Here is a 25,089-nt window from a genome sequence, read left to right as displayed (position 1 = left end):
AGTTGAGAAAGAGAAAGAAAAAGCTAGTCCATATTGACAAGCTAATCAATGGCTCTGTGCAGGGCTGTACACATGCAAGACACACTCCCACACGCGCACACACACGCCCTCACGCACGCATTGACGCATTAAAGATGCGCGGCCTCACCTCTTTGCCGTCCCTGGATGCTGCGCAGCGCAAGGATGTTCTGCTCGTCAGCGAGGAACTGCCTCATCTTGTGGAAAGGCTCCTTCCCCCGAATCGTTAGCTTGTTCCACGGCTTTGGTCTGGCCAGGATCTCACTGACTGAACCCTGGGACAGCCCCAGCACATAGTGGCCAAACACACGCTGGCCAATGTTGTGCTTTATCAGCTGCTCTTTCACCTGGCGAGCGATCTCCGCTGTGTCCATGTCTTCCCCGTCCAAAATACTTCCCGTGGTGGCGTCAGAGTGGCTGGGCGATGGGGATGGGGCACTGCCAGCGGTGCTGCTCCCATTAACCGGAGCCATGTCTGGGCTGGCTGGAGGAGGCTGGGGGCTGCTGGCCGCCAGAGGGATGGCAGCTGACCCAGAGCCAGGAGTGGAGGTAGGGATGGAGCTAAGGGTTGGAGTGAAGGGGGTGAACAGCAGAGCCCCACTGGGGATTCCAGATGACTCCTGCAAGGCTTTGGAGTAGAAGGTTTGAAGCAGCTGCCGCTGGATCAGGGAGTTCAAAGCCATCTTACCACCCACCAGAGGGAAGACTGGCGAGTAGAAGTCCTGTCCAATGCCCGTAGGGCTGAAAGGGTGCGTTTCGCCGCTGGTGGTGGTGGTGGTGGTGGTGGTGGCAGTGTCGAGGGGGTCCGTATGAGAGCGAGACATGGGGAGCTGGGAGGAGGAAGGAAGAGAGGGAGGGGGAGGAGGGGGCGAGGAAGAGCTGGGCATGGTCTCCTCCTTCGGTGTGGACTCTTCTGTCCTTTTTCGCCTGGCTGACCCTACAAGAAAGGTCAAACACACCATGCATTATGGGGGAGTCAACAAAAAAGGGGTTCCAAAAAAAGAGAGAAAAAAAAATAAAACAAAAGTTGAAAGTTATCTTTATCAATTTGTTTCCTTTTTTGCGAACCCCCCCAGACAAAGTGCCCATGCATTTGTGATTTCAACCTTTCTTGTAAGCCACAGCCTGGAAGAAAAAAAAGGACAAAAAAACAATTGACACTGTGCCTCTTGGGCAGGTTTAGCTCGGCCCAGGGCTCAGCCTCCCTCTCCGCAGACACAGTGGACAAACTGGACGGGGTCAGATCCTTAGAAAGCAATACACCATGCGAGTCCTCTTCAATGCTACTGCAACGTGCTCCTAAACACTGAATTAATCCATCATGAATGCAGTAACAGAGTCTTTAGTTCAGAAAAAAATACATCCAGGAAAAATGGAGCAATAAAATTGAATTGAAAAACAATGTTCAAGGCTGAACATAAAACAGATGCATGTGACCAAAAAACAGAAAGACTGTACAGCTCTGTCCCATCTCTGACTCTAATTTCCTAAATAGATAGACTGATTACATTTATACATTCACCAAAACAAACAGGTATAAACTAAATTCCCTCAGTCTTGCAACTACTAGAATCCATCATAATGGAAGCGCTAGGAGAAATATTATTCTAATGCATAACCATTGAAAGCGTAACATGATTGAGTAAGACAGTAAGCTCCCCTTACTGTGAATGTTAATCAATTCAAAGCTATTCAACTATTCAAGCCCAAAGCGATGACATTTCAAACCCATAAACACTGTTGCAGAGGGCAGGATTCTTGATGTAGAGGAGAGTTTATGCATCTTTGATACTATTCAGGTTGACCTCCTGCTGCGGTATTCAAAGATATGCATTTTCTTCTCCTCCGTCATATGTGGGACTAAAGAAACAACATTTCTGTGCCATGGTATTGTTTTGCATTTCTTTTGCATATCGTGTGGACCCAATATTGCAAATATTTCCCAAAACATAAATATATGGTTAAGTATTCTCAGAGAAAATAATCTGGAGGCATGCATACAGTATGTATGCGCTAACCTGACGCCACCTCATCGTAGCCTTACCTGCAGCTGAACCTCATCTGAGCTCCAGTGAACACTGGACTCCACTTCTGTCGGTATTCTTTCCTGCTTGCTGGTCTGCAGCCCGGCCAGTGTGGGTGACCTTATAGCCCTGATAACCTTACGTTTAGCCAGACTTACCGCTGAGCTCAGTGTTGGCGATGCGCAGAGCGGAGCTCTCAGATTGAAGACTGCGGTTCCTCTCCAGCAACAGCACCTCCAGAGGTTTGGATGAGTCCTGATGAAGGGGGCGGAGGGAACACTTTAAAATGAGACTGTTCAAAGGAATTCCAGTCTCTCCCTTCAAATGTACAATATTGTTTTCCGTCACTGCAACATAATGTGAAGATTAATTGTAACCACTGTTACCTGCACAGAGTCAGATGTTCCAAACTCCATAGACTTGAGGATACTGAAGAGAGAGAGAGCGACAGGAAAATCCATATGAACCCCCGACAAAGACACACACATCTGCTATGGAGTATGCTAGCTCTTCTATTTCTGTCTCTTTAAAAGATCAAGAAAAGATAGAGGGGTAGTTAGCATAAGACACAATATATAAAGCTAGAGACACACAAGCTTCATCTTCTTAAGTCAATCGAGTTATGAAATGACGACGCGCATCTTGCTTAACATGGTTAGAAACATCAAACGCATGCAATAAATAGATCAATGCGCGCATGCGCACACGCACACACACACACACACACACACACACACACACACACACACACACACACAGCTCCTCACCTCAACTCCTTCTTCACCTCCTCATAGTCAACTTGCTTCTGCAGTTTCTCCTCCAGTTCCTGTAGATGAATAGATTAAATTACATGACATTGAATTAAATAATAAAAGCAATCCTGGGAACTATATATGTTGTGTACTTATTTCCGTGAATAAAGTTAAAGGCGTGATCAGAATTCACGTAGACATACTCTTTAATACTAAAATACCTATATCCAACTCAAGACTAAGATCTGCAGCTTGAGCTCTCGGTACCTTGAGCATCACAGTCTTGCTGCTGAGCTGCTGCTCCAGCTGTGTGATCTGGGAGCTGGTCGTCTCTCTGAGTTTGGTCAGGCTGGCCTGCAGTCTCTGGACGTCCTCCACCAGCTGAGCGGTCTCCCTCTCTTTGGCCCTGAGCTCCGCCTCCAAACTCGAGTGCGACGCCACGTCCGTCTGCTGTTCCTGAGGCCCAACCAGACGGCAGGTTAAGCTAATTACAAAATGAAACCTGTACAAGTATCCATGAAGCCAACCATACAAAGTCCTGCTTTCAGATACTTTCAATTAATCGCCAAAGAAATCCGATCAATGTTGTGCAATCGCTACATTGATCAATGCTGATTAATGTACTGATTATCGTTTTGAAAGGCCTCCTTCAGATAAATAAACAGAGGTAAATAATCAAACAATCACAACTACCCAACACTCAGATCAATGTAGCAGATGCGTTGGTGTGGCATTCAGTCTCTAAGTCTCACCTCTGCAGGCTGTTGAACGGGTCAAATAAATCACTTAATCAATACATCAAATGGCGTATTGCCACCTGGCCACCTTTCTTTGGAACACATGAATGCACTGTTAGTGCCTGGAACAGCTGAGCTTTAAGATCAATGACTACACTGATCCATAAATTGAACCTTTAATCATCTGATCGCTTTGAGTATAAATAGGCACAGCCGATCTTTGGCCCATCAAAGCCGCGTTGTCGTCGCAGTGAGTTGTGTTACCGTGTCGGTGTCGGCCGGGCTGCCGGGCTGCTGGGACCGGTCACCCGAGGACAGCTGCTCCCTGAGCGCCTCCGTCTCTCTCTGGGCGGCTTCTGCTCGCTGAGAAGAATGAACCAGTAGAGATTCCAACGTTCAATCTACTGATTTACTTTACTGCGTACATGTTCCCTTTATCTGAGTCAGATGAAAACCTACTAAAACACATGTGGATGGAGGGAGCAGGTTGCCAAGAGAATAGCAAGGCCAGGAAAGAGAAACACTTCCTTTAGTGGCATCATGCCCCTGAATCAACGAACGATCTTTGGAGGATAATTATCTCAACATTTTTCTGCATCTAGATCTCTCCGATGCAAAGTCTACGGCTCAAACACATGCTGGAGTTGAGGCGGGCAGAGAGAACGTGATGATGAGGGAGGATTCTTCCTAAATTGAAAATAAAGTCCTGAGAATTGAGACGATACCGGCTGCCTTGTATTTATGGACAAACTGCCACGCTCCAGTTGGGAATCATCTGCAACACCGGCCAACTTGCCATCATTAGCAGTTACAGGGAGCCGATTCCTCAGCGTTCTTAATTGCAACCACATGGAGAGCTGTTATTGACTGGGTGGGAGTTGGACTGCGAGTTGCAAGAGAAAAATCCTGTTTTCCATTTTCTCCATATAAAAGCATATAAAAAGTCTGTGACTGAGCTGGAGGCCATGCTGTCATCCTCTGTAAACCTCAAATCAGAAGTGTGAATAGTGTGTGTGGCATTATAGTGGGAGCGCTAACCTTTAGGCTAATATTAACATTACATGCCTATGCTACCCCTTTAGCCACAAATCATACTCTTGGGCTAATAATGAAAGTTAACAACAATGACATTAACAGATACCAAAGAATATTTACAACACAAGGGCAGAGGACGCGCTAGGGGGCTTATTTCAGCTGGGTGGGTTTAGTAGGTGTGTAATAAACATGTAAAACAAACAGCTGCCCTCACCGTGATAAGCAAAGTCATTACATGTTAATGTAAGCCACATTTTAGGGTTACTGAACATCAGAACATTTATACTTCAAAGGATAAGGCTGGTGTATGCGTTTGCTATTCTTAACAAATCCCAAAAAAGAGCAAAACTAACAGTAAAAGTGCTGGTGTTGGTCTCTTCCCTCAATACTTTCAAACTTCCCCCGCCTCAAGCGAGAAGCCGATTGTTCCTTAAAATGTAAATCTATTTTTAAAAACCAGGGTCATTCATACATAGTTTCACTTTTAGCAAAAAAGATACAGCTTCTTTCGAGTTTAACAAATGTTTCTCAAACAGGAGTAAAAAGTGCTTTTAAAAAAATATATTTTCAGCCTTGGACATCTGCTCTGGTGGATGTGTGCAGCAGCAGGATGCAGGACAGAAAACCAACTAAACACGACTACAGAGCCGTTATTCTACATAATGATGCAACTTTGTGGCTTACGGATTTGTTTTGAACAATTTCCGGACGGCAATGAAGCTCCATGGCACAGAAGAACTATACGCTGCCAGGCTGTGTCAACACAGACTACACTTGTCAGTAAATTCATTAATTGTTGGTTTCTGTCTTTTTATGACAGGAAGAAAAATACAGAATATCACAAGACTTGATTCATTAAAGATTTAAACACTCATTTGTTGAAGGACTCCTGCTTTCTCTGCATTTTAATAGTATAACTCTGGCGTGATGGATCATTGGGACCATGCTGTGTTCATGATGCTACGTCATGAAGGTGAGTGGGTTACCTGATTGGCTCTTTCCAGGTCGGTCATCACCATCTCCACCTCATCGGCCCTGAGGAAGACGTTCACCGTTACCAGAGAGGAAGAAACAGCGCTTATGAGAGACTCACAGAAACACAGCACAGGGATGTAAAACAACAAGGAATGGATAAATGGAGACCAATCCCAGGAAGGAAAGTGCACTCTGCACACAACCGGTGAGTGTGTGTCATTGTTCAGAGAGAACACAAATGTCGGTTCAGTGTCCATTAAGCTACTGTCTAAATTTCACCTTAATCCATTGATTGTGAACTCCATAACCCAAACAGCTTGTATGTGTGCATGTATACATGTATTTAAGCGTGTGTGTGTGTGCGTGCGTGTCTTTGTGTGGGTGTGCACATGTAAGCCCTAAACCCAGGCCACACTAAAACAGAGGGATTACATTAATAGAGCTCTAAGTCCTAATACAGCAGACTAATCTGCTATGAAGCTGTGTGATTGTGTCTGACTAATGGTCTGGATGGAGGCCATGGTTCACCTCTCACTTGCTAGAGGTCAGACAGCAGGAATACATCCCCACAATACCACATCTTTTCAAATTTGGAGAAAATATCTTTACGCTCATTCATGAGCGACGTGAATACCTGCCACTGTCCCGCAAGCAAAGACGGAGATGCGGAGGACACTTTGAGGATGAGGACAAAACATCACAGAACAGAAAAACAGTGTGTTCATTTCTTTGTACATTGTAGGACTGTATTAGTTATAAGCCAGGGCTAAATAATTGCTTAAACACGATTACCCTCTCTGTTAATTCACTGCCTGTGTATTTGTGCGGACGCCTAAAATGCATTCTACAAATCTCGTTGGTTGGCGTTCAAAGCAGTTCAAAGACACAGTTCATGTTTATTTAAGACATTACTTGCTGATAAGCAAACATGGCCAGCATTGAGTGCAGAGACGTGAGCACATACGTGCACTGCTGAGTCCATTAAGACCTTTTGATTTCCCTGCAATCTTTTGATAGTAAACCCAATAACCCACACAGCTTTTGTATTTGTGTGTCACAGTATGAGAAACAGTGTTGTGTCCCATAGGCTTGAGTACTACTGATTTGAATGTGTTTAACAAAACAGACACAGTTGATATTAGGTCAACATTGTGCTACAGGCAATGCAGCAAAAAGAATCAGATGTGGGTGGGAGAGCTTTTCACTCTCTGCTTTTATTCTTTCCCCAACAGTTAAAAGGATCTAGTATGCATTTAAGCAACATAATAGTACACTACCTCAATAGCTTTTATCCTGTCTTAAGCTATAGTGTGCAGGACCCACGTGCGCACTCATTCGCACTCCGGCACACACAAATGTAAGGTCAGAGAGCCAACAAGCCAGAAAAGCTTGTAATGGAGAGCATTTATGGGTAGTAATGCAACCCAAATACGCCACCGCTCCTGCTCCAAATGTGATCATTTAATCAAAGTACAGATGCACAAAGTCTTCTTAAATAACCTTTGGATTTGGCTGTATTTGGGAATTATAAAAGGCAAAGCTAGAGGCTGAGGGCCAAAGCAGATCACAGGGAAGGGATTTTCTGCATATCCTGATACAGTCAGTCAGTCACTGGGCAGAGCAGAGCTGTCCACGGCCGGCCAACGCTCCCACTGGAATTAATTCATCAAACACTGAACAGTAACGGGAGGGTCCTTCGTAATGGTAAATCCTAATTTTAGGCCACCAAAGCATACCTACAAAGCTCCACACAGCAGCCACAGGGAGGAGCTATAGAGTACATGTACAGCTGCACTAGAACATCCCGCACACAAACAACACACACTCTTTTGTACCATGAAAGCCAACGGGTGCACAAGTGACATCAGTGGGTACTGTAGGACTTCTGAAACGAGCCTCTAAGCCCCTACTGTACTTCCTCCATCTCAGACAGGCCTTTTCATCTCTTATCATCTTCTCTCTCTTGCTCCTCACTCAACCGCTCCTCTTCCACCCTCTATCCTTTTTCCCTTCCCATTGCCCTCCACTTTCTCCTCCTTTTATCTTTTTTTCCCCCCTTCCACCTCCCCTCTCTCATCTTTCACCCTCTCTTCCTCGGCCTCTGTCCTCGGGTGCCAGCAGGATATTCTCCTGATTTAGATTTTCATTTCCCTCCTCTATCACACTCTTATCCCCTCTTCCTCGCTGTAGCCTCCAGCCCCTGACTTGCTTTTTGCCCTCTAGCTTTCATCACTCCATTCCTTTTCTTTCCTTGGCTTTCTCCACATTGCGTTTTCACAGCGTGTTACCTTGGGGATTTCAAGGCGGCTTAAAAAGAAGCTAGCTGCGAGAGTGTGCGTTTGCGTGTGTGTTGTGCGCCATTTTGTTTAGTTTGTGTGTGCTTGAGATGGACACAGGCAACAGTCAATAGGCTTTTCTTTCCTAATTATCAGCAATTAAATGGTTTTCCCGAAATGGTATCAAGCCTTTATACACAGATAAAGCCACACACAGACATACAGGCCAGCACGCACACGCACACGCACACACACACACACACACACACACACACACACCGTCCTGTGGGGCTGAGGATCAATATATCATTAATCTTTAACAGGGACTAAACGGGTAAAATGCAGCCAGCCGGACCCTCGCAGCGCCAACACAGACAGGGGGCTGCGCTACATCTGCAGGCCCGCCTCCCGCTGACGCTCACACACTCTGGGCGCCGCAACATCGACCAAACTCTCAGGGAGTGTGTGTGTGTGTGTGTGTGTGTGTGTGTGTGTGTGTGTGTGTGTGTGTGTGTGTGTGTGTGTGTGTGTGTGTGTGTGTGTAGTGTATTTTTAAAGGCAGATTACCCAAATGCAGCAAGGGGATGGGGGATTGGTCACGCAATGTCCTCCTTAGTGGAAAGTTTAGAGCAAGTGTGTGCGTCTGTGAGGAGGGGGGGTTTTGGAGGGGGTGGGGTGGGGCGAAGGGGGGTGCATGATATGTACGCCGTTTGTGTTTTGCAGGGCCAAAATATATGCAGTCGAAGGGTTAAAAGTTGTGTTCAGCCAAACACTGGCGATTTGCTCAGCCAAGCAGTAAACGGGGGAAGGACTCCAAGGACTGGGAGGGTGCAGGGTTAGAGAGGGTTTGTGTGTGCTTTAAAGCGTTGCATTAAAATTTCAGATCACAGCACGCCACATAGTCAAGGACCCTGACTGCCTCAGGCTCACGAGTGAGTGAGTGAGTGAGTGAGTGAATGTGGATGTGTGTGTGTGTGTGTGTGTGTGTGTGTGTGTGTGTGTGTGTGTGTGTGTAAATGTGGGCCGGCATGTGTTTATTAGCTTCTGTAAGCAAATGGGGCCGACTATACGTGTCCTTTCAAAATGTGTTTTCTTCTGACATGAAAGGAACCGACAAGGACAGAAAAGGGAACGTTAAAGAAAAGCGAGAATGCAGAGGAGCGGCGCAGCGTGGTCACGGGGGCGGGATTCTGATCGACTATGAAACCTATTGATTAGTGTTCATAATACTGCATGTAATAACTTCCTGTTGCCTTGCCTCTTGCACCAGCGACACACGTAATGCTGGAGACAGAAGACAAAGTGGGGGAGGTAGAAAAGGGGAGAAAAGTATTGTGAGGAAGAGAAGAAGAGGGATCGATCTGTTTTTAACAGCCAATCAATTTAACAACTCTGTTAATGGAGAGACACCGTGGGGGAAACCTTAAAAGCCAAGTGGATACCATGCTTCGTGTGCACGCAGGATGCCCGTGAATATCTTCTAAACAGTCCTGGATTCATAGAAAGAGTTCATGTTTCAAAGAAACTAAAATCTGTTTTTTTTTGCAGTAAACCAATTACAAAAAAAACACTGTTTATCTTCTTGGAATATGACACTAATCAATAGGTTTCATAGTCTATCAGACTCCGCCCCCGCGACCATACTGCACCGCTGGTCTGGGTTCCAGTCCTGAACCCGAGGGAACAGAGTGTGACTGTCATAAAGTGCCACTTTCCAGTGAGGAACGCTGACATGGAAAAGCTTCTGTTCTCATCCTCGCCACTACTATGAGATCGATAATGATAGATGCCCACAGCTCACGTAATTGAAGCCACCTTATCTTACAGGTCCTTTTAGAAGCCCGTCTGGCTTTTAGTCGGAGATCTCAAAGTGACCCTTATCCGCCTCTCTTCTCCGCCTGTACCCTGATCAATCAGAGCGCTTCAGCCTACACCACACACACACACACACACACACACACACAACGCACACAACACATCTCTATTTTGGTGCTTGCCGCGGCTGCGCAATGCATTACAATCCCCGTCAGTATTTAAAGTGCGTGGGTAATGCTGGGATTTGGAGGCCACTGAGCGTTGCAAGAGACAATCCAGCTGTTCGGAAGAGATGGGGGGAGTTTCCAGGCAAGGAGATTCACTAAACAGGATGATTATGTCAGGAACAGACTATGAAGGAGCCAGAGGGGAGAAGTCACCCACAAACACACACATAGATCACCAAGACACATACTTTGCTGTGGATTCCTCGTCATACTTGGTCTTCAAATCAAAGAGTTCGGCCTGAGTTGTTTCAAGTGCTGTAAAACACAATAAAAGAGTCAAGTCAATTGTAAATTACACTTTTACAAGATGTTCAAATGAAGAGTGAACATCCAAGTAAGAACAATACTTATAAAAAAGGCTCTGAAAACATTTCTTTAACGGCTTCCAATTCCAATTTTTACACATACACAAAGAAAACGGTTTGGTTATTTCACGTGAGAGATTGGCGACATTCGCTGAGCTTCTCTCTGGTCTAAAGTGACCGAGGTGGAGCAGTTTCCTTATGCGAGGTCACTGTCAATCTGATAAAAACCACACCCACCTCTTCCAGATGAAGCCGATTAAGTGTTAAACGTCTCTGGGGATGTAACTCCCGAATGTCAGCAACGAATGAATGTTCAATAGGAAACACTTTTAAAACATTTTAAACAAAGTTCTCAGAGGATTTGAAGCCAGCATCACCTCAAAGTGATATGGTTTAAAGGGTACACAGGTGTGTAAGGAACATGCAGACTCGTACCTGTCTGCAGGGACTGGGCCTTGTGCTCAGCCTCCTCCAACCTGGAGGACATGGAGTCCTGGCTCTCCTGGAGTTTCCTAAAGAGGCAGACAGAAGGAAAGGAGAAGAGAGCCGGGGGCAGAAAGTCACAGGGAGAGATACTGAGTCAGTAAATCTTGGGCTCACACTTTGTGGCAACTTCAACTATTCTCTATTTTCCCACCATTTCTGAAGTGTTTTCACCACTAAAATCCTCCCAACAACCCACTCCTCATTAAGCAGCCCTATTAGGCAGGAATGTCTGGCCACTGGGGCACACTGGGGGAGGGGGGGGGTGGAAGAGAGAGAGAGCGAGAGAGAGAGAGAGAGAGAGCGAGAGAGAGAGAGACACACACAGTGTGAGAGAGAGTCAGGGAGAGAGAGAGAGAGAGAGAGAAAGAGACACACACACAGACAGTGTGAGAGAGTCAGAGAGAGAGAGAGAGAGAGAGAGAGAGAGAGAGAGAGAGAGAGAGAGGTGGTGTCAGAAACCACAAGGATAAAATAGATTCATTCTTAGCATTTAAGAAGTTGGGCTCTGCTGAGAAATTGCCATTGCGTGTAAAAACATCAATAATCTAGCACAAAGACGGTCTTTATGGCACTCTTTGATGCCCCCCTTCTCCGCCAATCTGTCTCTCCTGTCATCTCTATTTTTCTGCCCTCTACTTCATCCTTTCATCTTCCTCTCCCTCCTTCCCTCACTCCTTAGGATAAAATGCATCAGAGGTGCCATCCATTTACAGCTGCTCTCAGACACAGGAAGTCAGCTCTCTGCAGACAGGAAGGGGCCTATAAAACACTGACGTAAAGGAAATATAGTTGGACAATTGATCTTCTGCTGCACGGCTGAAAGAGGCAATAAGCTTCAACGCGGCTTCACGCTAAACAAAATGATTGACACAGGCGGAAATATGAGCCCTGTAACGCACATGTAATAAACACAGAGCTTATGAATCAGCTTAAAGTGGGCCAGAGACTCTGATCAAGAGGATCACCGAGAAAGTTTCTCCTTAAGTGTGAAAGAAAAAAACATCAGTAGCATTTGTTGGCAGAGCATCATACTTTAAAAGGAGAATATGATGCCACTGAACGCAAGTAATTTCAACAGCTGGGAATAGTTTTTTTTAGAAGAACTGTGACAATGATATAAGACCATTTGATAACCTTTATGCAGGTAAAGTTGATGAAAATGGATTAAAAACAGACAGCATCCGAAATGCTGAGAGACGATCCACCACCACAGAAGAAGAACCTCACTGAGAATGAAGCCCTGAGGCCAGTCATCATCTCCACCTTCCAGTTTATTCATTCCTTTCATTGCAAATAGGAGCACAACGTTATCCAAAATAACTATTTAGGGTGGACAGATAAATCCTGCAAATGCATTAGAAAAAAAAACTCCAAATGGATTCACATGATAATTTAAAACGGGCAGTGTAATGTTAGAGGAAAGATGAGCAGTATGGTTTTTAAATGAAACTATATTTGTTGAATAGGGAAAATATCAGAGTGACTCATTCTAGCTTTTGTAAGAGTTATACATCGATTTAGTAGTCGGCATTGTTTTTTCAGGTTCCTTAAATATCTGATCTTATTCATGACTGCCACAGGCTTCCTGTATCTGAAAACCACACACACTTTAAAATGCCTTGAAAATGGGGTTTGGAAAGGAAGTAACCTAATAAATCAAAATAAATCACTTTGTATGAAAAAAAGACACTGAATCATAATTCATGACATTGTATAGTCATTTTCTGGGTTTCATTTAGTTAAGTTAGTATTTTCAGACACAGATGTCTGTGGTAGCAATTATTCTGAACAAAAAACACTAAAAGATATTGTGGTAAATGACAGAAAACGGGAGTCTGGGGTGTCAATCAAGCACCCACATGACAAAAATGCTGGCTTTGTCTTCTATATTTCCCTTTACATTTACATTCTCCTGTTAACAGAAGCAACGCTAGAGAAGCAGGAGGCAGCAATGGATTAAACTGATAACTAGGAGAGAAAACAAAGGAGGACTATAAGCTCGGAAGAAATAATTAAGTTGTGAATAGCTGTGCTGAATATAGGCAGACATCTTAAATCTATCATTCAAAGATTAGGATCATAGCAGGTCAGTCTGAGGGCACAACGACCCAAATGTTCGCAATGGCAAAATAATGTTATGACTTCAAACACCTCTACTGTGTAACACACACACACACGCACACGTACACGTACACGCACACACACACACACACACACACACCTCTCCTTCTCTGCATAGTCGTTGTGGAGCTGCAGCTGCTTCTCTTGGGCCAGGTTCTCAGCTTGGTTCTTCAGAGACTGCTCGTACTCTCGGATCTTCTCCTTCAAGGCCTTAATGGTCACTTCTGGAGGAGATAAGAGCAGAGCGTCGGCGTTGAGAGAAGAGAAAGGAACTGTACAAATATGGGCAATTTGCAAACGATATGGACGACAGACTATAGGGGTTTCCTGTGCGTGATAAACGGCGGTGATGACGATAATCCTCTTGACCTTTGCTTAAGGAACCACATTTCATACTCCACATTCTTCCTCTGTCGGCGCAGACGAGGGCCTCGGCCCCTATGGCTCCTGCCTAATCTTTACGTCCATGACCGGTATAGAATATTCACTGTTGGCCAACATTAGATATGCTGTATTCATTAGGACTGCATTAGTGCTGAAACCCCATAACCTGCAGACGGCTGAGCTCTGAACGGGGCAGCCTGAAATAAATCCAACACATAACTGGGGTAATAAATAGGCCTCCACGTGTGTGTGAGAGTGTGTTTCTCTGAGAAAGATATAAGTGAGTGAGACAATGATAAAGAGCATTGCTGCTCGCTGCCTTTGACTGAGGGCTCTTAGCACTTTGTGTGCGTGTGTGTGCGATTTAAACTCCAGTCTCACTGCTCTGACACATAATCAATAGAGGAGAGTCCCCTCAGAGCCCTCTTACCCCTTAACTGCTTAACTGAACTTTAAACATTTAGGTTGCGGGGATCAATGGCCCCTGCACTCTTTTGTGTGTGTGTGTGTGTGTGTGTGTGTGTGTGTGTGTGTGTGTGTGTGTGTGTGTGTGTGTGGCTGTGTGTGTGGGCAAGTCCGCGTGTGCGTTTAACAGGAGTGGGAGTTCCACAGTGTGTTTTGGGGGTTTAAATATCCCCCATCTATTGAGGCGGGAAGGAGGGATAAAGGATGAGGGAACAGGAAAATCAATGGCAGAATGGAACCCTGCCGCTATCGAGCTGTTCCAATTAACTCTCGCTGAGGAAAGGGGGATTCCAAAACATTCCCTGCTCGCTCGCTCACTGCTCCTTTTCGACTGAAATTACACCACTTTTATTACCGCTTCTCACTCATCTCTCTGCCTCTGTCAGTTTTTCCATCTTTCTTTACCCCGAGGTAGCTGGTTGTGTTTTATTCATGAAACTGCGCCTCGTGTTTCCCCCCATGAAAACCTATTTGAAAATGTAAAACCTTGTACATTTTTTTGTGTTTTTAAAACATTTATAAAGCATTAAATATGTTCAAATGTGGCCTCTTCCTTTGAAAAGGGCTTCTAAATACCGGCATGTTGCCTTGACCTTATATGTGCACTTGAAAGTTTGTCCGCATGCCGACATAACGGTGAGATTACTTCCATGGATTACTAAAATGATTTTGCAGCAATTCTGCACATTCTGAACATTTCTAATTTACAGTTTTACCATTCTTTACCTTTACTTTTAAAAGTGTGGGATTTCTCAGACTATCAGCAGGTAGAATGCTTTACAAATATTTAAAAAATTACTGCTTTAGTTTAAGCCAGACCAGAGAGGAAAACCGTGTACAGTATTCCTGATTCACAGACAGTTATCACCTTAAATTACATTTTCAAGTTCTTGATGCATCCAGTCTTTTCCCTTTCAGCCCAGGTCTGTATCCTTTTCTTTGTATATATATTTTTAAAAGGATAATGCAGATTGATCAACATCAGTGTCTTCTGTCCGTTGGCCAGATGTTAAAGTAACCATCCCAATACGTGTGTGCCGTCTTCTCATTCTCACTGGTGCAGCCAGGAACTAAATCATAGGTACATGGAAGTTTGTCATGTGCTCATCTATGATTAATTGTGCGACCTACATCCATGCCCCTCTCAAAGTCAGGAAAATCCCAAATTGCGTGGCTCTGCATGTATCCTGTCTCTAACCTTGGTTTTTGACCTCTGCAAACTCTTTGTTGTAGTCCTCCAGTGTCTCGCGAAGTTTGGTGTTCTCTGTCTCAATGTCGTGCATCCTCTGGAGCTTCAGCTGCAGCTGCTGAGCCAGCTCCAACACAGGTACCGGGTCTGGCAGAGACAAACACACCACATTAACACACTGTGAAGCAGATTACACAAACAAGGGTGGCAAGGTGGCACAGTGAGCTAGGAATAACTACAGTCAAGGCCCTGTGAGAGCAGGCATTTGCCCTGGTGAGGTGTCCTTGAGCAAGGCAATGAATCTCTTGCAGCTCCAGGAGAGTCTGTTCTGCAGCTGACCCTGACCTTTGATCTCCCTGTGGAAAATTACTGCAAGGACCAAATAATATTACAAATACTAGCAATATTAGGACACAGGGAGTCATGTGAGAACTGATATGACTTGATCATCAGTTTAATAAATGATCAAAGAGATCTGTATATATTTTAACATGTGCAAAACGAATACAGTGTAGTAAATTTGGACGCTTTCTTTGGACACTTTTCTGTTGTAAATATCCTATCCCGAGTAGGTCTTGACCTGGAAACAGACACATTAAAGTATTGAACAATAAATTTTAATTGGAATTAAATAATACGTTGATATTGACCTAAAAGAAGTCAGTATCGGTCCACTGAAAATACACCAACGCACTCCACTGTATAGACAGAACGGAATTGGCTACCAACACATAACAATGAAAGGTCATAGTTAGCACATTGTGTTTATCCATAAAGGTTATTGAATGATACACTATCAGCCATTGTATCAACATAGACTATTGTCACTGTACAAGATAAACTTTGCTTTTGTTTGGGGGGAATAATGAGTCAACCGCTGACCCAGTACTAGAACTACACACAGACGACACACACTAACAGCGATTACTGGACTCTGATCAGTTAAAGTGTTCACTATGATGCAGCTAGAAAGCAAGAAAAAAGAGAAACATGGGAGCAGACAGATGGACAAAAGTGGAGCCGTGAAATAGGCAAGGTAAATAAGAGATTAAAGAAACAAGAGACAGACGGAAGAAAGACAACTTTCTGGAGGCATTTTACCAACATCTCTGTGAACACACAGCAGGGTTAACTGTCAGTGTGATGAAGAGAGCCCTGTCAGTCAGGCCAATCACATCTGATTGGTGCTCATGGGTGGCAGACTGGTGACAGGCAGCCAAGAGACGCAGGCGACGCTCATCAGCATGCCAGCTAAAAGAGCAGTTTGCATGTTTGTGTGTGTTTGTGTGTGTGTGTTGCACAGATAAGAGGAACTGACAGCTTACAGCTGGGGGTAAGGGCTATGTGTGTGTGTGTGTGTGTGTGTGTGTGTCTGTGTGTGTGTGTGTGTATGTGTGTGTCTGTGTGTGTCTGTGTGTGTGTGTGTGTGTGTGTGTGTGTGTGTGTCTGTGTGTGTGTCTGTGTGTCTGTGTGTGTGTGTGTATGCGTGCGCGCGCGTGTGTGTCATGTCTGACGCAGTTAGATATCTTAACTATGCTAATGAGAGATCAGCAGAGAACGATTGGGGAATTTCATGCTGATTTTGTGCTGTCAAGGTGACACACCATGCAGGGCTAAGCTCAGACACACACACTCTCTCACATACACACACACACACTATTCCATAGTCTCATACAAATACACACAAGTACAAACAAACACTAGGAAACTCAACTGTATGCCCTGCATTTGGACTCCTATCTGCCGAGGCGCCCTTGAAAATCAACTTCCCTTCAGTTTTATCAAACCTTCGTCCTTCACGTCGGCCCCCCTCCAAATCAACCGTACAGCCTGTTAAAAGCAGTTTGACTTGTGGGCCACTGGTGCCGAGTGCGCTCGCCAGACAACTTTAATCTAAAGCAGAGCACACTGGGCTGAGTAACCAGGCCTTCAGCTGATAGAAGACAGAACAAAACACACTGTTTCCTCTTTCAAGACTGCAGCATTAGTCAGGCTGGTCTGTGTCTGTGTGCGTGTGTGCATCAGGCATTACATCATTGTCTCGCTGCAAGTTAAGAATAGCCCCGTCAGAGCTGGGGCTGACTTATTGGGAGCAGTACAATCCAAAGATATTACTGTAGGTCTATCCATGTGGGAATATGATGACCTCCTTACGCTATAGATGAACTCAACTCCTCTCCCATTCCTACATTCACGGCCCCTGCAGGGCTCCCATACAGCTGAAAATTTCCAACCAGTAGGTCCGTGTGTGTGTGTGTGTGTGTGTGTGTGTGTGTGTGTGTGTGTGTGTGTGTGTGTTCTGTAACACTGTGTGCTGCGTGTCCCTCCTCGGCCTCAGTGTGCTGAACGTGACTGCTCATGTGCGCACTTCGCAGGAGCCAATCGTGGGCGCACTTGTCATCCATATCAGGACGCACCTTCTGTTAAGACCCTCTAAAGGCTTCACCAGTGGGGATGAGATCTCGCGGGGACATATTAAGGTGTCGTACACGCCTGGATGCACAGTAAAGGAGCACCAGGGGGGCGGTGTTATGCCTTTTCTCCTCCTCTCTCGGGGCCGTGTGCATGGATAAGGGGGTCTCCTGCACACGCTTTTTTGGACTCGGGAGGTGTTTAGACAAACGCACATACACAAGGACGCACACAGCACAGACATGAATCGTACTCTTACCTGGGACATCGATTATTTTCTTGTACACGTTCAAGAAGGCGGCCTCTGCTTCTTTACTTCTCTTACTCAAGGCATCGATCTGCAAGGATAGAGGAGAACAATTATTGTTAATTGTCAGTTACAACGCCTCACAGCTGATTGTCACAGCCTTACACTGCAAAGGCAGACCCATTAATCTCACAGTCAGAGTCGGCTACATAGCTGTATTTCCTCACTGTGCATCGGTATGCTGCGTGCGCTCACGGTTGTCTTGACAGCGGCGGCGTTGGTGTTTCCTTCCCGTGAAGTCAGTTCAGCTGTTCAGTCGATGACGGATGCATTTCGTTTGCTGCGTGCGCGTCCGAGTCTGTCTGTCCTAGTGTGTGTGTGTGTGTGTGTGTGTGTGTGTGTGTGTGTGTGTGTGTGTGTGTGCGCGCGCGCGCGGATGAGTTTGTCTGTCCGTCGGTGTGTGTGTGCAAATGTGTGTGTTCGTTTCCCCTCCAGCACGCTGACATCATTAAACAGCTGGCTCAGTCTTTCCAACCACAGCAGGGGCAGATTATTCAGTCGGCTCTTAGCAGCAATACAGTGTGGATCCATTACTGCTGCAGCCATTAACACAAGAGGGCACGGCATGCATTCCATCACCCATATTATTGAAATGGACTACATTAGATTGGATCCATAAGAGATTCATTGTAAAAAAAATCCGGGGGAACTTTTACACTGTCAATGCTGAAATATTAGGCAGCAAGCTCCACTATGGTCTGTGTGTCACACTTCAATATGAGAAGCAGACGGAGTAGGCGAATTGCATCTCAAATCAAGTCTAAATCGAGGGAAACAGATGCCAAATAAAGACATTCAGTCGGTGCTACTGTACTGGGCAGAGCTGCAGCTGACGACTCTGGCTCACGCACTCAGACTAAACAGCCTTGTGTTTCTCTTCCAACTCCTCCAGCACATTCACTGAGAGAAAAGAAATAAAGACAAAAGCCTATATAAGTCCAAATATAAAGTCTTCACATTCCCAGCCAAGCCAGTAGTGTAGTTGATGGGTGGTTTAGGGGTTCCTGCCACTGTAAACAGAGCAGCCTACATGTAATACTGCCTGGGCTCCTATGGGAACCTAATAAATCTCTTCACATGGCTTTGATTCATCTCTAGTTTTTTAGCCGCAAAACATCTGGCCCTGAGTAGGCTGGTGCCAGCACCCCTCCCTCTCTCTCCCCCTTCTCCCTTCCCTATATTTCTATGTCTTTCTCTCAGTCGCTCTCTTGAATTCTCCCTCCTGTCACTTCCATGTTCTCTGACTCATTTCTTTCTTTCCCTTAAATCTTTTTCAGTGTCAGTCTTTCTCACATGTTTCTCTGTCACACACTAATGTCTATCTGGCATGCATAGGGACCTGGTCTTTCTCACACACACACACTAACCCACTACTATATCTCATTCTCACATCATGCTGCATCATGTACTTTGCCCTCTTCATGTGCTGTGTGACATTGAGCGATCAGGATCCTGAAATGCAAGGCCGCTAATGGGAGATTACTGATGTTGAGTACTAATACCTCTCACACACCAACGCTGAACCTGTTCATCGGTTTCTAAATGTGCGTGCATGTATATAAGAGTTTGTGATCAGTACAACAACATCACGATAAAGAAGAAACACACATGTTCAGAAACAAACGCAAAAAATGATCTGCCAACGGCAATGAAGGAAGCCGGCTGCGTGACTGTACAATGACTGGGCCAAGGTCAGTGGTACAGCATCTTTATATAGCCCAACATGGGAGGCAGGAAATAGACATTTAATGTAGGACACACCCTACAGTTAGAGGCAGGTTAACTGCAGGACCAGAGCCATTAGAAGACCACCCAGGATTTGCAAATGCAACCCTGCTGCACCAAACTGCAGCTCTTTCAACCAATCCCAAAGACATCTGCTAGTACACGCTTCCCTGCCCCCATCCCCCACACACACAGCAAAACAAATGAAGTGACACAAATGATACCTCACCAGTATCAGTAGGTTACCAATGAGAAGTGCTTGCAATTGCAAAAGGTACCCCCGACACATCCACACACACAAACACATACGTACATACGTCAGCACCTTGTGCCACCACCATCACTCAGCACCGCCTCGCTCCCCTATCTAACCCATAGTGTGTGAAGGGCATCAGGCTGACCTGTGTGTGTGCGTGCGCGTTTGTGCGTGCGTGTGCATGTGTGTGTGTGTGTGTGTGTTGGCCCCAGTGGAGTCTGATAAGGGGAGGCTATGGGAAGCAGAGACTGAAGCCTTGGATAATGGAAAAGCTTATCTGATCGATGGACCAACAAGGAACACTGAGCATGCAACACACACACGCACACGCACACACACACACACACACACACACACACACACATATAACCTGTTTAGCAAAGCGAGGCTTTGTGGAAACAGTACTGTTATTGGTAATAATTATGACCTGAGGGCATCCACCTTTCAATGACAAAGATTAAACAGAGGATCAAGACCTCCAACTTCCTGGGATAAAACTTCTTATTGTTCTGTCTGGGTTCCACACTCACTTAGTAAAGATTCCAGCTCTGAGGGTAAAATGCTTAAGGATGAGTTACTGTGGGACTTTGACAGGAAGACCCTCTGGTTTTTGGTACCGTCTTGTCCTTGATCAAAGCACTGAGGGGTAAGCAAACAAAGCCGGGCTAAAATTACACATTCTCAGAGCTACTCGTGTTGTGGCACGCAAGCGCGCAAAATAGTTGACTGATTGATGGGCTGCGCTAAGACTGGCGCGGGTGTACAGTATTATCTCAATAATCATAAGATAATGTCTTTCTCAGTTCCGCGACCACCCACTATGTGCTTCAGCGTGTTCTGGTGTGCACGCCGCTGAGGTGTGTCAACATGGTGGAAACAGCTGACAAAGCCACAATTATATTGCTGCCGTTTCTATTCTCTAAATAGACTGTGGATCATCAGCAGAACATGGTGGGACCACTATAAATTACAGCATTTTTACATAACCACTGGCTGTGGTTGCTGCTTTAACACAAGAATATGGAAACTAACCCAGTGTTAAACTGTAATATTCTAAGGCCAGTAGCAAAGCAGAACTGTCACTGTCTATTGAGATGATTTTGTTTGCGTGCATGTGTGTGTCCATGTGTGTGTGCTTGGGAAGAGATACTGTTGGGCTGAATGTCCACCCACTCCAACCCCAAATAACGCCCCAGTCCAAACCAGCCGCTTCCACTCCTACCCTCTGACTCGCACATATGGGAGTGAACTGGAAATGCACGGCTGCCAGAAAGGAGGAGTCATGATGGAAATAGGCCAAAATGATGGAGGAGGAGATAGAGGGGAACGGTGGGAGTATGATATAGCGCGCACACACACACACACACACACACACACACACACACACACACACACACACACACACACACACACACACACACACACACACACACACACACCTTATAGGTCAAGGTAAAAAGAAACCTAGGGCGCAAGATTCAATTGAAAGTAAATAAATGAGCCACAATGAGCAAAAAAAAGGGCTCATGATTCACCAGATCAACAAATAACCCCACCGAATCATGCAGACAAACAAAGTCTGAGGAAATAGCATTTGGTGAGTTGTGACTGGCTGGAGCCGGGGTTTTGTGGTGCCTTTTTTTTTTTTTTTTGCAGGATGCAATTTAAACACACCCTCGGGCTACAGGACTTCATGAATAGGACAGAAAATCAAGAGCAGAGCATAGCGAAGAAAAGAGGGAGAGGAAAGAGGGGAAATGAGATAGTGGCAAGAGAAAGAACAGGAGATGGCGGAGACAGAAGTGAGAGCGAAGAGATGACGATTTAAGAGGAAAGATGAAAGTGGAAAAGGAGTGAAGGGCACTGAGAGAGGGAGCAAACAGGCTTTATAAAATGCTCTGTTTGAATGCTGTGCTTGAACATGTGCGTCTATCACTATGTCAATATAAAGTCCCAATTCCTCACCTCTCCTTGGAAGCTCTTGAGCAAAGGGGCAACCTGTTTCCGGAAATCCTAAAAGACAAAGAAAAGAGATGATCAACAATCAACCAGTCCATTTTTAACCTAAAAACAGTTGATAAAACAGGTCCATGGGGCAGTGATGACCAACAGAGTTTTACACTCGCAGACCACGTTGTGATCAAATAAGTCGCTCCTTGAAATCAGGTGGCGGCCATTTTTGCCATTCAGGATGAATACTGAGTGATGCGTGAGCGTGTGATGAGCACGAGGATATAGCGAGCCAGGTTTGTACCCCGAGGTGCTTTTTGCCTTTCTTATAAGAACAGGTGCAGCACCACCTGGGCCACCCAGAGGCACCACTAGTGCGTGTGAGATAGAGAGCGCATGAGCCATATAGTAACACCACAATTAATGAACATTTTCACCGTGCACCAAGTTTATACTACAAAGCAAATGTTTTTCATCCCGCAAGTCCCATTGCATGACTTTACGATACGAGTCAGCGGTTTCAGATTAGATAGCCAGTCGAGTATGTATCAGGGGAACATGCAAATCACCATGCTGTTAGCTGAGCCTACATCCTGACAAACTGAACTGGAGCGTACGGTAAAAAGCGTGGCAGAATAGGACATTCTGTACAGGAACATTTGATTTGCACAGTTCGTGGACACACACATACTCCCAAAACTGCCTAATGAAGATGTGAAGTAGGGCACCGACAGATGTGTGCTCGGGAGACTCTGCGCCTTTTAGAAAACTTTGTCTAAAAGCCTTACCGATGCTGCAGGGAGCATGCATCCCAAACCGACCTGGAACCAGTGTCTGGGGCCGGCCTAATCCCAGGTCGGTCCAGACAGGCCGCTTGTCTGGGGCTGAGGACAGGTCATGACCTCGGTGACCCCGCTTCATTGTTACCTCATCAGGGGTCGTTGTGGCTGTTTGTCTGGGCCAATTCAATATTCCCCTGCTGGGGATAATGACCTCCACCCCACCCCCAGCTCCGCCCCCTCAGACACACACACAGACACACAGACACACAGACACACAAGCGCGAGAGGCGTCAGTTTTGTTATTTGCATTAGTTTATAATATCCAGATTTTTCTTTTCTGAATTCAGTTTCCTTTAAATTAGTTTTCAGATTACCTGCATTCAAATAATTTCAGTGTTTATTTTAATCTGCTTCAGTTTAGCTTCCATTGTATTGTCAGAGCAAAGCTAAATGTGCTCAAACGTTTGTCTTTATGGGGGTAAATAAGCATAGAAGACATTCATCATTTCAATATTTTACACTATTACTGTGTGCTATTCTCACTGTGGCATCAAACTAATGTTAATATTTATGACAAAAAAGAAACCTTTGTATAATGTGACGCAGTCTCGTCTAGCAGTCCTGCAATAATTACTACCTTTGTAAAAATCATGAATCTCTGCCTCAACACAACCATAATAGTTTGACAATGAGGTATTCATTTACTTATTGAATTGTTTCCCAAAGTTAATTAAACTCCTAATGTTATTTTAGTTAGTTATTTTAGTTTAGACGAATATCCTCTCATCTTGTCGTTTTGTAATCAAAGTTGTGACTAGAGTGTGACAAAATTGCATGCATGCGCGTGCGCGCACACACACACACACACACACACACACACACACTCTCTCTCTTTCTACAAAAACAAACACTCTAATAACATTCAGAGGTGAGCCACTGCTTCTGCTGAACACCCAAGCTCTGAACCCCTTCGGTCCGCTCTGCTGTGCTCCGCCTCCCTGCCCTCTCCACCTCCAAAGATTTATGACCATATAACATAACAATGCACACAGACACCATAGTGTGTGTGTAGTGTGTGTGTGTAGTGTGTGTAGTGTGTATGTGTGTGTGTAGTGTGTGTGTGTGTGGAGGGGGCCAGGCAGCAGGAGATGGATGGTTGGTGTGTGAGCTGCCGGCAGACAGCAGACAGGCCAGCCTGAGGAATCCTCCAGGGAGTATGGAACTCCCATTCGCTGTCTGTCTGCCCTGCAGCTAAACACAAACGTGAGCATGTGCATGCGCACGCACACACGCACACGCACACGCACACACACACACACACAAAGTTGTTTTACTACCACTGCCTCTGGCTAGCAATCTTTGGGACATTTTACAACCATTCCCACCCTTGCCTTTATCACAGAGTGGTAGAGGAGAGACTTGACTAACTAAAAGGAAATTAAGAACTGGATGAATAATTTAGGCAACTTAGGAAGCACAGTGAGATGTAGTCTTGGAAAAAAATAATTCAACAGTGTATCGGTGCTAATGAATTATGGAAACTTTGTTTTCACACTGCATTTCTTTGCACTACTTTCAAAATGCTACAAAGCCTGCATGTGTGTGTGTTATTATGCAGACCATGAGTGCAGTTCACGCCGAGTACAGCTCAGCAGACTAGACACAGTCGACGTGGGCCGGTCTCCTGGTTGTTGAATAATGGATCAGAGACGGACTCCCGCTCGGCCTAATGCAGTCTGATCTGATGTGACTGTGATCTCCGCTGACTGGTGCAGACCACAGAGAGCTGACAGCCCGCTCTATAGGCTGGTCAACCACACAGCAGCCCGAGAGACAGGAAGCACAGCTCCTCCAACGCACACGGGACGATCGGAGCACTTTTAATCAAGCGCATGCCATCGCACGTTATGGACCAGCCTGTTTGGTAGGCGGCCTCGACGCTCACACACCTCCAAAACGTCGGGAGTTTTAGTGCTGATTCCTATTGAGCCGTCACAGCCCTGTAATGAATCCCGTCGCTCGTCTGGCCTGGCTCGGATTCCTCCTCCACATACCAGGGAGATGCCAGGGGCCACACAGACGCCAGAGGAGCCTTCCTAAATCACCGCCTTGTTACACTGATGAATGTGTGGGTCCTGTTCTGTGATCTCGGCTATCTGCCTCCGTGTGTTTGTGTGCGCCTCTGCTTCCCTGGATGTTTTCTTTGTGTGCGTCTCTCCACCTCCGTGTGCGTGTCTGTCTGCGTTGCTAGTTTATACTTCAGAACGAGATTAGAGATAAATGTGTAGGGTAAAGGGAAATTAGCATCTTCTATATGCAGGTAGCAGCTCCTCTGCACTGGGTGGGCCACAAGCCGAAGTCAACATCCTGTGGTAACTATAATAGACCTACTGACAACTCCACGGAGAGTTGACAATTTTCTATCCACAGTCTACTCCATTCATGCATAATTCATACGACCATCAATAATTCACCATGGTGACATTACCAATAATAACACAACAATACTTTGTTTTCGCTGTGTGGTTTAAAATGTGTTGCCTTGGTAACAGAGATGAAACAAATATTCCCAAGAGGAGTGATGGGAACACAGGAACAGGACAGAATTCCCTCCTGATCCCACTTAGTAGTGTTGTCACACTCTCTTTCTTTCTCTCCCTCCTGCGCTGCTTCTCTTTGCCTTTCTCTCTTTTTCTCCGGCTCTCTCTCTCTATCATGCACGCGCACACGCACACACACACACACACACACACACACACACACACACACACACACACACTTTCTGCACGCATAAAAAACTAGGTCAGATAATACAAACTCCTGAGGGGTTTTCTGTTTTGTCTCTTTA

The 25,089-nt window shown here is 45.5% G+C and overlaps 1 protein-coding gene across 5 annotated transcripts in view; it reads right to left on the bottom strand.

The window, feature by feature from the left end:
- Window positions 1-25,089, bottom strand: part of cux1b (cut-like homeobox 1b) — a 57,681-nt gene that overhangs the window by 14,702 nt on the left and 17,890 nt on the right. For 3 of the 5 annotated variants that reach the window (XM_068585893.1, XM_068585894.1, XM_068585897.1), the window contains exons 3-15: window positions 21,475-21,522; window positions 17,481-17,559; window positions 14,819-14,956; window positions 12,872-12,995; window positions 10,600-10,676; window positions 10,048-10,114; window positions 5,553-5,601; window positions 3,796-3,894; window positions 3,062-3,250; window positions 2,810-2,868; window positions 2,429-2,471; window positions 2,201-2,297; window positions 149-955 (exon numbers count right to left, since the gene is read on the bottom strand). In XM_068585893.1, coding sequence (XP_068441994.1) covers window positions 149-955; window positions 2,201-2,297; window positions 2,429-2,471; window positions 2,810-2,868; window positions 3,062-3,250; window positions 3,796-3,894; window positions 5,553-5,601; window positions 10,048-10,114; window positions 10,600-10,676; window positions 12,872-12,995; window positions 14,819-14,956; window positions 17,481-17,559; window positions 21,475-21,522 — 1,876 coding nt within the window. The remainder of the gene's footprint in view (window positions 1-148; window positions 956-2,200; window positions 2,298-2,428; window positions 2,472-2,809; window positions 2,869-3,061; window positions 3,251-3,795; window positions 3,895-5,552; window positions 5,602-10,047; window positions 10,115-10,599; window positions 10,677-12,871; window positions 12,996-14,818; window positions 14,957-17,480; window positions 17,560-21,474; window positions 21,523-25,089) is intronic. The other 2 variants (XM_068585895.1, XM_068585898.1) reach the window with 2 other exon arrangements.

The sequence above is a fragment of the Clinocottus analis genome, unplaced genomic scaffold (genome assembly GCF_023055335.1).
Source record: "Clinocottus analis isolate CAN_PGR_092001 unplaced genomic scaffold, fCliAna1.0.p SCAF_2, whole genome shotgun sequence".
NCBI classification, from domain to species: Eukaryota; Metazoa; Chordata; class Actinopteri; order Perciformes; family Cottidae; genus Clinocottus; species Clinocottus analis.
This window is presented reverse-complemented; position numbering and strand designations above follow the sequence as displayed.